A 12,546-nucleotide genomic window follows, 5' to 3' on the forward strand; every position below is an offset into this window, starting at 1 on the left:
TCTATAGTAAGAAAAACTACCCCCTCACACAGCACTCTCCCAATCCACCCTATGTGGTCCCAAGTTAGAGACTACAGATATACGCAGACCAATCACACCTACATTTGCATAAACTCACTCACACAACACCCCGTTGGGAACTCAATCCCTCTGCAAAAACAAAATACAATGGACTCTATCGGTGTACCTCAAGCCAAGCCTTGCAGAACACTTCACATCTGATACTCTAGTCACCTTGCATCACAAAGCATATAACATAGGGAAGTTGAACCACAGAACAAATTACATACCAGACCCTGCCTGTCGCACATCGTGTCTATACTCATCGATCCTTACCCTGACAAAAGAAATCTATTATCACAGTGCTATTTAAAGTGCACTTCTGAAACCTAGTCATATCAATGCCAGAAGTAAGTTATATGAATAAGTTAAGTCACTATATACATTAACAAAGGTAGGTTATCACACTTTCGAAAAACAGTTTGTTTCTTTTACTTGCGTTTAATTTGCATCTTGAATGCAAATCTGCAACGAGCAATTGGTTACAAAGTGCAAACAACTTTTCAGTGTATGCGACAAAGATTAAATGCCCTAAACCCCCAACTACCTTATCATACTGGCACACAACGACGTTCTCAGTATCAAACAGCTCTTGGCCTTCTTCATCGCTCACATCGTCCCCGCTATTTAGAGGCTCCTAAAAGGAGATAAGATGTCAAAAAAGAAGGGGCTCAAGACAAGTTGTTGTGCAAAGAACTAGGGTGTGACGCAACAGAAATGGGAAATATTTTCAGGCAAGATGTTGTAAAGTACTGCCCAACATAAGCGTGATGAGCACATTACAACCTCATACAAATAAAATGGCATGAACTGATGAGGATACCGTTTGCATATAAAATACTTGACATTCAGGGAACAACATTTGGGTTAAGCCATTTTGTAAGGCGCTAATCAAACAAACCGCTGTTGAGTGAACAACTGCCTGCTCAATATTCATTAGAGCCTTGAGGCATTTTGTTATGAGCCCTAAAACAGAAAAGCTGTGGGTCCTTAGAAATTTAACCCTCAAAGACAGCATTTGCATCATATGTAACCACCTGTCTAAGCAAACATGTTACGCTTTAGCCAACATTTCATAAGTGCATTAAGAATGTTCAACTCTTTAGCCAAACTAATACAATGGCATGGACTAAAGAGTTCCTTTTCATCAAGCAAAATAGTGGCGCCATGTTGCAGAGAGTTCAAAGATGACAATCTCTTAACTGAAGTGTTCACAACCAGCAAATACATCATAACATGACATTGGGGAATAAATTACGCTATTGCACAAGTTTTAGAATTCTACAATAAAACAAAAAAAGTTTTGCTCCTTCAAAAAACGTGGATTGCACTGTTGTACATGTTATTGGCACCTACGGGTGGGATTTGCAAAGCAAGTGATCAGCATAATCTTAAAATTTAATTTGAGTGTCATAAGTGCATCCTAGTGCTCCAACTTCTAGAAGAGACGAGGTGAGCCTGCATGTATCTAAAACATCTGAAGCTGAAAATTAACATTACAGGTATGCTTCATAAGGGTGTGCAGAGCTTAAGTTGCAATTTTGTAAGAGTTGCTCAATTTAACATGATCCTTAAGGACAACTGCTGCACACCTTGTGGTTTGGCGGAGGGTCCACTTGGCCAGAAAGCAAATTGTTTACCTGTTAAGGAAAAATATGTTTGGATACATGAAATAATTCATCCTGATCTACCACATTTCGAAAACTGCTTCCCTGTCTTAGTAGGCAGCCAATTAACAAACAGGAGTTCAGTCTTGCTTATGTCTCCCATCTCTCAAGGTAGGAAATTCAGGATCTCCACGTTTCCAAGGTGTGGAAGCTGTCTTCGGCCATATTAAGAATTTTTAAAAGTGCAGGCAAATGGATAGACTGGTTGATATAAGAAATGTATTGAGGCCCTCCTTCAATACAGGAGGGCTTCGGGTGTGTGCGCACGCAAGGTACTACTCTGTGTGTGGGCAACAATCCTTTTGACATTTGGTGGAAAGTTATTCAATGGCACGTACAAAAGAACAAGTTACTTACGACACTCTTTCCGGTGGCTACTCCAGCTGCAGATTTGTCACCTTGTGAATATTCTCTAGGCGTCAAACTTTACAAAAGTACTCCTGTGCACAGATGGGTGCAGTCAATTATTCCACGTCATGCAGAGCCACAAATAACCTCCATCCATGCACGCCTATGACAGTTACTTGCTTACACTTGTCCACGCAGTAAGGTGCAAAGACCATCAGCAAATAGCCAGAGTGCAGATTTCTAGACTAGGATCTTTTTAGATGAGGTCTGTTTTACAGTACGGCGAGTGATGGTGAAGAATCTGCGGTTATATTATCGGCAACAGTAGGGACCAGAAAGAGCATTACTGAAGTAACTTTTTGTTCTGCTGAATACTTCTATCTCCAGATTCCTCGCCTAGTGACAGATAGTATAGCAATATTTTCCCGGGTGGTGGGTCTGTGAACGAATAGTTTTACCGGTCGGTGTAGTTTTGCAGCTTGAAGATCTTTCTGGATTCACTATGCTGTGCATTATTCCGCGGTCTTGTGGTTGGGTCCAGATTCGTAGTCTTTTCTTTGTTTTTTTTTTTTTTTCGTAGCCCAGGTGGGCGTCGGCGTCACACCTCCTTGGGTGCATTTCCTGTGACGTCGGCATGCTTCCTGCGGAAGCTCCCACTCTTGGGCGCCATCTTCGGGTTCTTTTTTTCCGTGTTTCTTTCGTTTCCGAAGTAATGGCAATGTTCTATTTAGGTGATATTTTACCGCTTTGTACTTATAAGTCCCTTTTTTAAAACCCTTTTTTTTTATCCACCTCCTCTCTCTCCAGCCTCATCTTTCTGGCGGAGGTGGGTGGGTTCGCTAGTGAATCCAGAAAGATCTTCAAGCTGCAAAACTACACCGACAGGTAAGAAAACTATTCGTTTTGCAGCGTGAATCTTTCTGGATTCACTATGCTGTGCATAGATTTTGTAGCGGTTTCTCATCTCTGTGGCGGCTGGGTGGAAGATGAGCGTTGGTTATTGAATATGTGCTGGAGCACCTTTTGTCCGACTTGTGCTTCCTTGTTCATCTGTATATCCACACAGTAGTGCTTCGTGAACGTGTGCACCGAAGCCCACGTTGCCGCCAGGCATATGTCCTGTATGGGTGTGTTAGCCAGGAAAGCTATTGTAGCACCCTTTTTCCTAGTGGAGTGGGCACGTGTCCCCTCTGCTAGCTCTTGTCCTGCACGTTTGTGGCAGAGTTGAATTGTCTGTGCGATCCATCGTGCAATAGTCTTTTTGGTTACTGCCTTTCCCATGAAACTGTTGGCGAATGACACAAAGAACTGTTTTGTTTTCCTGTGTCCCTTCGTCCTCTCAATGTAGTGCATGACTGCCCTTCTGGCGTCCAGGGTGTGCATAGCTCGCTCTGCGCTAGTTGTTGGTTTTTGGAAAAAACTCGGTATCTGTATAGACTGGTTCATGTGGAATTTGGATACCACCTTCGGCATGAAGTGTGGGTCAGTCCTCATCACAACCCTATCATTGTGTATTTGTATGTAGGGTTCTTGTAGCGTCAGCACCTGAAGCTCGCTTACTCTGCGTAAGGACGTTATTGCAACCAGGAAAGCTGTTTTCATGGTTAGCATCTTTAGGGAGGCCTTGTGAAGTGGTTCAAAGGGCTCTTTCATGAGTTCCGCTGTTCAAGTTCCATGCAGGTGGCGGCACCCGCTTGGGTGGTGCGATCCTTTTCGCTCCTTCTAGGAATCTCTTCACCACCTGTGATGTGAAGAAACTCCTGCACGTTTATCCCCTTGTGTAGGCGACTATCGCTGCCAAGTGAACTCTTAACGAGGATGAGCTAAGGTTCTTCTCCAGCAAGTGTGTCAGGTACTTTAGCACTGTGGAGTCCTTCTTCATTTTAGTGTGAAGTCTTTCTTTTCTGCACCACATTGTGAATCTTTTCCATTTCGCAACGTAGCACTTCCGAGTGCTGGGCCTCCGTGCCTCCCGAAGGACCCTCAGGGTGTTTTCTGGCAGTCTCAAATGTGCGAACTCTATGTCCTCAGGAGCCACGCTACTAGGCTCAGGCTCTCTGGCTCTGGGTGTAGCACCTCTCCGTTCTGCATGGAGAGTAGGTCTTTCCTCTTGCCGAATTTGTGGGGTGCACACTGTCCTCTCCATGATCTGTGAGTACCATGTCTGCCTGGCCCACTGTGGCGCGACCAGTATCAGGGTCATGTTGCTCGCTCTGCACTTGCTCAGCACTCTGTGCATCAGTGGTATCGGGGGAAAGGAGTAAGCAAATGTCCCGGACCTATCTATCCATAGGGCCTTCCCCAGTGACCCCTCCTCGGGCTGTCTGGATGCGAAGTTTTGGCATTTTGCATTCCGGCGTGTGGCAAACAGGCCCACTGATGGTGTTCCCCATCTGTCGAACAGCCACCTTGTCTCTTGAGCATTGAGCTCCCACTCGTGGGATGCCGATGTCTGTCTGCTGAGCCAATCTGCTTGTATGTTGTCCTTCCCTGGTAGGTGTATGGCTAGCAGGTCTATCTTGAGAGGGATGGCCCATCTCCATATCTCCTGCGCCAGCGTTGAAAGCGGGGCTAACTGTGTGCCCCCCTGCTTGTTGATGTAGAACATCGCGGTGGTGTTGTCTGTTTGCAGCAACACCTTGTGCTTGTACAGTCTTGTTTGTAAAGCTTTCAGTGCAAGGAAGATGGTCTTCAATTCTAGGTAATTGATGTGCTTTGTCGCATCTGCTGGCGTCCACAGTCCCCTCACCTTGAGCTCCTCCATGTGAGCGCCCCATCCCTTCAGGGATGCGTCTGTGGTGATGGTCACTGTTGGCGTTGGGGGCGTTAGAGGCTTTCCCCTTGTTATGTTCTCCATGGTCCACCATGTCATCTCCCTCTGCACTGCGTGCGTTACAACCACTAGATCCTCCCAACTGCCTGTAGCTTGTGACCATTGCTCCTGTAGCCATTCTTGAATGGGTCTCATGTGGAGACGTACATTCGGTACCAGGTGGATGCATGATGCCATCATCCATGATCTTGCTCGCAGTCCTCACTGTCCGAGCTTGTCCCTTCCGGTAGAGGCGAGTTTCCTTCACCAGCGCCCTCGCCCTCTTCTCGCTGGGGAACACCTTGCCCTGTAAGGTGTTGATCTGTGCTCCCAGGAAGATCTTCACTTGTTCCGGCTCCATTGATGATTTCTTCCAATGGATGGAGAACCCCAGGCTTATGAGCGTGCTCGTCACTGTGTGTGCGTGCTGCTTGCATTTCTGGTATGAGTTTGCTTTCACCAGCCAGTCGTCCAGGTAGGGGTATACGTGTATTCCCTGCCTTCGTAGGTGCGCTGCGACTGCTGCGAGGCACTTTGTGAAGACCCGTGGTGCTGATTTTAGCCCAAAGGCTAGTGTCATGAACTGGTAGTGGCTTTCTCCGATGGTGAACCTGAGCATATGCTTGTGCTCTCTGTTCATTGGGATGTGCAGGTAGGCGTCCTTGAGGTCTATCGTGACCATGAAGTCGCCGATCTGCAATTGCGGGAGCACCTCTTGCAGGGAGGTCATTTTGAATTTTTGCGTTCTTATGAATTTGTTCAGGAACCTTAGGTCTAGAATGGGTCTCATTGTCTCGTCTACTTTTGGTACCAGGAAGTACGTGGAGTATATTCCTTTGTTTCTTTCCTTGAAGGGTACCCGTTCTATGGCCTGCTTCCGCAGGAGTTCCATTGCTTCTTCCTGAAGACACTCTAGCTGCTTGCTTGTGGTTTTCTTTTTGGTTTTCTGCTTGTTGGCCTCCCCTCCAACTCTATGCAGTATCCGAATTGGATGATGTTGAGGATCCATTTGTCTGATGTGATTTCTCTCCATTCTTGGAGGTAAAATCTTAATCTTCCTCCCACTGGTGTTATGTGGTCGTAGATGTGTAGCTTGTCTTGACCCCTCTGTACGTGCTGCCCCCTGGGATCTTTTCTGTGGGTGGGCACACGGAGTTTTTTGAAGTCACTTAGAGGCGGGCTGCTGTCCCCCTCTTCTATTCTGTCCACGTCCATTTCCTCTCCCTCGAAAGGACTGGCCTCTTTGTTGGTATTGCCAGGACTGCTTCTGCTGACCCTGCGAGTCTGCCTGGTGCGTTTGTTGGAAAGCCTGGTGTGATGTACCTGGCTGGTTTCCACCTCTCCCGCCGGGCCTCCGTGACGGGGTGCCCCTTTTGTTGCCTCTGAACTGCAATGCTCCTATGGACCTTGCTGTTTCGTTATCCTTTTTTAGTTGACTGAGCTTCTCATCAACTGTTGTTCCGAAAAGCGTGTCGCCGTTGAACGGTGTGTTCAGGATGCTGTGTTGCACCTCTGGTTTGAAACCTGAAATCCTGAGCCAGGCGTGTCTTCTTTCAGTGACACCCATCATCATGAGCCTGCTGGAGGAGTCTGCTCCATCCAGGGCCGTCTTAAGGCAAGAATTTGCCGCATTCTTCCCTTCTTCAACCAGCTTTTCGGCCTTCTGTCTGGCATCCTGGGGCAGGTCCTTCACCAACTGCCCCAGCTCCTCCATGATCTGGTACATGTGCCTGTTTATCAGGGCGTTGGAATTCGCCATGCGCCAGTGGGTCGCGGCGTTCCGTTCGATCCTTCTGCCCACCAGATCCATCCTCTTGCTCTCCTTATCCGGTGGTGGTCCAGAAGTAGTGGGTACGTTAGCCCTCTTCCTTGCTGTGGCCGTAATAATGGAGTCTGCAGAGACCGTCCCCTGAATGTAGGGTGGGTCTTTTGAGGAATGTTTGTATTTCTTCTCTGTTCTGGGAGTTACTGCCTTGCATGTTGCGGGCTCCCTGAATGCTTCCTTCCCTTGAGCCAAGACGCTGTCGAGCATTGGCAGGTACTGGCTCCTTGTTTGTGTGGGGAGCAATGTCTCTAGAAGGAAGTCTGCTTTCTGCTTCTCTTCGTCGAGCTTGAGTTTGAATGCCGCTGCGGCAGACCTTATCACTGAGTTGTAGGCCCCGATGTCGTCCGGCGGCGAGGGCCTCGAGGGATATGTGTCGACCGCCTCCTCCGGGCTGTCGATGTCGACATCTAGGTAATCCACCTCCTGTAAGTCAGAGGGGGCTGACTCTGCGTCCGTCCTGCTGTCCTCTTTCTCCCCATAGTTGTAACTATCGTAGGGATTCTCGTCCTCCTCCTGGTCGTCGACCACCTCGACGTCCGGGTCTTGTTCCTCGGCGACCTCTTCTTCCTCCTCGACCACCTCCACCACTGGTGGCTTGGTCTTGAGTGGGATCGTGAAGGTTTTCATCTTTGCGTCGAATTCTTTCTTCCACTGCAAGATGTTTTCCATTTCGGCCTCGAGGTACCTTTTCTTTTTCTCCATCTCGGCCGCGTGTTCCGCGTCGGATGGTTCGGCCGCTCTCTTCGGCGGTTGGCTCGGCGCCGTGCTTTTCGGTGCCGAAGTTTGACGGCGAACCGGATTTTGGGTCCCTGGTCGGCGTCGGTAGTTTAGGGTCCTTCTCCCTCGGCGTCAATCGATCCTTTTCGGGGACGATTTTCGACGACTTCTGCGGTTCAACAGCTCTCGGCACAGGGGACTCCTTCTCAGAAGATCCGCTGGGCCTGTGAGTACTCGCGGACGCCAGGTGTTTTGGCATCGGCGCTTTCGGGGCCTTGCCCTCGTTTTTTTGAGACTCAGAGTTCTTGGGGGCCGGAGAGTCTCCTACCTTATCAGAAGTCTTCATGTAATCGGCCTCTACGACCGTGTAGCTGTCGTCTTCGGCGGCAGCGTTGTCCTCTTCCTCGGAAGACATCCCCAGATCGTAGAGGGACTGAGTTGGGGCCTTTTCCTGCAGAGTGGCGTGCGCTACCCTCTGTCTCTCTCACACGAAGGGTCTTCGGGGTGAAGGCGGAGCAGGCGTTGCAGTCCTCGCTTTCGTGATTTACCGGTAGACAAAGGTTGCATACCGGGTGCTGGTCCTTCTGCGCGTACTTGTGGTGGCAATTACGGCAGAACTTGAACGGCGTGTTGTCCATCATCGAGCGCTCAGGGCCTCCCTGATCGCGTGTTCGTCGACGTTCGAAGATCTCTAATTCTCCTTCTCCTTTGCTGACTCCTCGTCGATGAAGTCTCCTGGAGTCTTCAGATGCCTTGCTTTGCAATTTCTGTATTTTTCTTTCTTCTTTCTCCAAAAATGTCTGGAGCCCAAACGGGAACGATCCAGACCCGACCGCGGAAAAAAAGAATCTGAAGATGGTGCCCAAGAGTGGGAGCTTCCGCAGGAAGCATGCCGACGTCACCGGAAATGCACCCAAGGAGGTGTGACGCCGACGCCCACCTGGGCTACGAAAAAAAACCAAAAAAAACAAAAAAAAGAAAAGACTACAAATCCGGACCCAACCACAAGACCGCGGAATAATGCACAGCATAGTGAATCCAGAAAGATTCACGCTGCAAAACTGGCTCACACCAAAAAGTTCTACATGACAGAGTGGACAACATGCTCGACATTGATGGACCAGACCGTCAATGCAGTAATGCTTTGTGAACATGTGCAAACATTCCTACGTAGCACCCTGACAAATCGCCAGAACAGGCACTCTGCATGCCAACACAGTGGTAACAGCTTTGGTTCAGGTGGAATGAGCCGGTGAGCCTTGCAGAGGTTGCCTGTTGGCCAGTGTATAACATACCTTGAGGCAGAGCATAATCATTCGAGAGATGGTCCACTTCTACACGTCCTTGCTCTTCTTAACCCCAACAAACCACACACAAAGCTGATCATCCACCTTACAGTGATCAAAGTAAAAACTGAAACCCCTTTTGGGGTCCAAACAATTGAGTCTCTCTTGCTCTTTTGAGGGATGAGGGGGAAGACCTGAAAACCAGGTGTGTGATAGCCAGTCCGAAGTAAAGTAGGGTTACCACTGGTGACAGAAAAGAAACTTGGGTCCTCAGCACCAACCTATAGGGGGAAAATGTGGCATACAGTGGTTGTAAAGAAAGATCCTGGAGCTGGATTACATGCAGAGGCAATGTTATGGAAATCAGGAAGATCATTTTGAGGGTTAGGAGACGGAACGGTGCATTTTCTCCAAGAGAGTGCACATAAAACAAGCACTGGCAATGCAAAAAAAGTCTTGATCAACGGTGGCAGTGCCATATTGCTATACACACACACACACACACACACACACACACACACACACACACATATATATATATACTTTCAAGCATGCTTTACAGAAGTCCTGCTGCTGTCCGGCTTGGCTAAAAAAGCATTGACAGCCCACAGAACGTGCATAGATGCAACCTAGTGGCCTTGCCAATGCTTATTGCTAGTTTCCCTCTCTGGGTGCAGTAGTAGTCCAATTGGAGGTTGTTTATAGAAAATGTGTGAAAACAAATACAGATCGTCAGCAGTGCTTAAGCCACAGTAAATAAACTTATTAATATTAGTCAGAAGTCATTTTAACAGACATTGGCTTGGTCAAATCTTTAGAGTTGTATAGGTTACCTGCCAGTATACACTACAAAAGTATATATGACTGATTTGTTACCCAATTAGTCCAGCCCATCCCATTATTTTAGATCATACTCAATGCCACTCAATCTGCAGGGCCAGGGGATGGGCAGAAAGCAGGGTTGGCCAGTTCTACCTTATGATCCGATGATCACTGGACACAAGACAGTTTTTCAACACTATTAAAGGAGGGCTTTGATGAAGGTATATCCTTGGTACTTTGAACCGGACTGGTATACATGATCTTTCTGGCAGTGCTGCTGCTATTAGAGGAGCCTTTGCCCACTTTCCTAAACTGTGGCTTGGCTTCTGTCACTCACGATACCCAATCCTTTCACAGCAGAAGAGAGCAGCTCCAAAGACGTGCTGGATTGATTTGATGGGGAGCAGGGAAAGGGGACAACATAGATGGAGAGCAGAAAGGAAGTGGGACAAGGGCAGCACCGATACAGATGGGTTAGAGGGGAAGAAAGAGGCATGACTTTGGAGAGGCAGGACTGTGGAGTGGCAATAAATGGGGGAGAAGAGAGAAAAAGTAACAGGCACACTACCTACAAACCTCCTTCGGGAACAATGACATTTCACAGGCTTTGTAGCAAACATTTAATTCTAGGGTACAGATAATTCAAAACAGAAAACATTTGAATGTTTAGGATCGTCCTGCACAACATTTCAGGTTGCTTGTGAAGCTGCTGAGAAAAGGATATGTTATTTAACCTGGAAGAATCTGTTCATGGCATGTAGTGCTGTAGATTCATATGCTCTGCATACTTAGGCCATCTAGGGTTGGGTGCATATGTGTGAAAGTTGTTTTTTTGCAAAAAGTCTTTCAAGTCACAAGATAAAGCGGCGACACCTCTTGGTGATAGTGCGCATGGGCATCAACTCCATTGTTAGATGGTACTTCTCCCGTAGGTAGTTCTCCCGTAGGCGGGTGAGAATGAAGTGTGTAAGTATCAGTGAAGAGATGTTCATGCAAATCAAATAGTGCAAAGGAACTGAAATGGCTACAGCTGTCCAGGTAGGTTCATGTGAATCTACAGCACTACATGCCACAAACAGATGCCTACAGAGGAAGTGGAGGAGTGTGGCTCACTGATTAGAGCGGCAGACCCTGATGCAGAGGTCTGGCCCGGGACCAGGTTTCAATTCCCGACGCGGCATGGCCCTGAGCCCAAAATGTCCACGGACTCGATAATTCTCGCCTCGGTGCCTATTCTAATCATGGGGTCCCACGCTGCAGCTCTGGGCAATAGTTGCTTAATCTCCACTACGGCGGCCCACCCGCTGCGGGATGCTTGGCTTTCACCCTGGGGATAACCAGTAGGGGTTCTCACAGGGAAAAAGCCAGGACGGGTTCCCAAGGCAAGCGCCTTGATGCCTTCGGGTGATACGTGCGCTATATAAGTCGCAATGCATTTACATTTACAAGTAACATTTCATTCGAGGCATGTGTTGTTGTAGACACACTGCATAGGCTGTAAAGCAGTCCCTCTCCAAAAGTGGTGGCTAACTTGTGGCTGTTTCAGTTGTTTGAAGGAGTACGTAGCACTGCCTGACCTATACTGGGTTATTGGCAAGCGAAGACAAACACACAATGTTTGATGCAAGTGTGTGGTTTAGACTATGTGGCTGCCTTACAAATGTCAGCTTTTGGGACACTGCCTAGGAAAGCCATGGAAGCCCCTATATAACGAGTAGAGTGGGTCTTGAAGGTGTAGGCAAAGTCATCTTAGCTTTGACATAACATGTCTGAATGCATTATCTATCTAGAAATGCCGGACTTCAATACAGGCTTTCCTTCATGAGTGGGGCAAAAAAGCAACAAAGATTTGTTTAGTCTTACGATTCTCTTCAGTTCCTAAAAAGTAATAGATCAGAACTCTTTTGACATCTAGGGGTATGAAAAGCTCTTCGGCAACTGAATCCTGCTGCAGAAAGAAAACCAGTAAGAAATGCGTTACTTACCTGTAACAACAGTTATCCAGTATTGGTGTCTTTCATAGATTCACATGCATGAATTATTCCCCGTCGTCGAGACGGGAGTCCCCGGTACATAGAAAAGTAATGTTCTATAGACATACATAGAGAAAGTAGGCTAAGGGCCTTGCCTTAGTAGCCTATGTCCTTATGTAAAAAGGCCCAAATTCCAGAAGGTAGCCAATCAGCTACCACCTCCCTCTAGAACCTTCCTGTCAGGAGCCTCGGTCTCTCAGATTTTCGTACGCACTAAGCTAGGTAGGCGTAATACATGTTAGAGAGAGAGGTGAGATCTTCCAGGGGAGGCGGGAGGGTTGCATGTGAATCTATGAAAGACACCAATACTGGATAACTGCTGTTACAGGTAAGTAACGCATTTCTTATCCAGTATTATGGGTGTCTTTCATAGATTCACATGCCTGAATCAGAGTAGCAAGCAATACATTATGCACATTTCTGATGGAACATCATAAGCAGTCTGAGATAATACATATCATGCGACTAGGAGCCATCAATAAATAACAAGAAGTAAGTAAATAAATGTGCATACCAGTGAAGGATGGTGGGAAGGAGGAAGGCTCACCTCACTGGAATAGGTGGCGAAGCACAGCCTGGCCCACGGCTGCATCCTGCATCAGCTCCGTATCCAGGCAGTAATGCCTGGTGAATGTATGCGGCGATTTCCAGGTCGCCGCCCTGCAAATGTCCAGTATCGGCACTCCAGCGAATAGCGCCGTTGATGTGTACACAGCTCTTGTAGAGTGAGCTCTAACCTTGGAATGTAATGGCCGTCCGGCCTTGTCGTGGCAAAAGGCAATTGCCGAAGATATCCATCTTGAGATACTTTGGAAAGTGGCATGCCTTTTCTAGGCCTGCTGAAGGCAATGAAAAGCTGATTAGTTTTTCTGAAGTTCTTTGTTTTGTCTAAGTAAAACTTGGGGAACCTTTTCATATCCAGAGAGTGCAGGGATTTTTCCGCTGCAGTGCTGGGATTTGGAAAAAATGAACGGAG

The 12,546-nt window shown here is 47.6% G+C and overlaps 1 protein-coding gene across 4 annotated transcripts in view; it reads right to left on the minus strand.

Moving 5' to 3' along the window:
* Positions 1 to 12,546, minus strand: part of GTF2A1 (general transcription factor IIA subunit 1) — a 176,465-nt gene that overhangs the window by 31,331 nt on the left and 132,588 nt on the right. For all 4 annotated transcript variants that reach the window (XM_078660000.1, XM_078659998.1, XM_078659999.1 and 1 more), the window contains one exon: positions 608 to 697. In XM_078660000.1, coding sequence (XP_078516126.1) covers positions 608 to 697 — 90 coding nt within the window. The remainder of the gene's footprint in view (positions 1 to 607; positions 698 to 12,546) is intronic.

The sequence above is a fragment of the Lissotriton helveticus genome, chromosome 9 (assembly GCF_964261635.1).
Source record: "Lissotriton helveticus chromosome 9, aLisHel1.1, whole genome shotgun sequence".
NCBI lineage: Eukaryota > Metazoa > Chordata > Amphibia > Caudata > Salamandridae > Lissotriton > Lissotriton helveticus.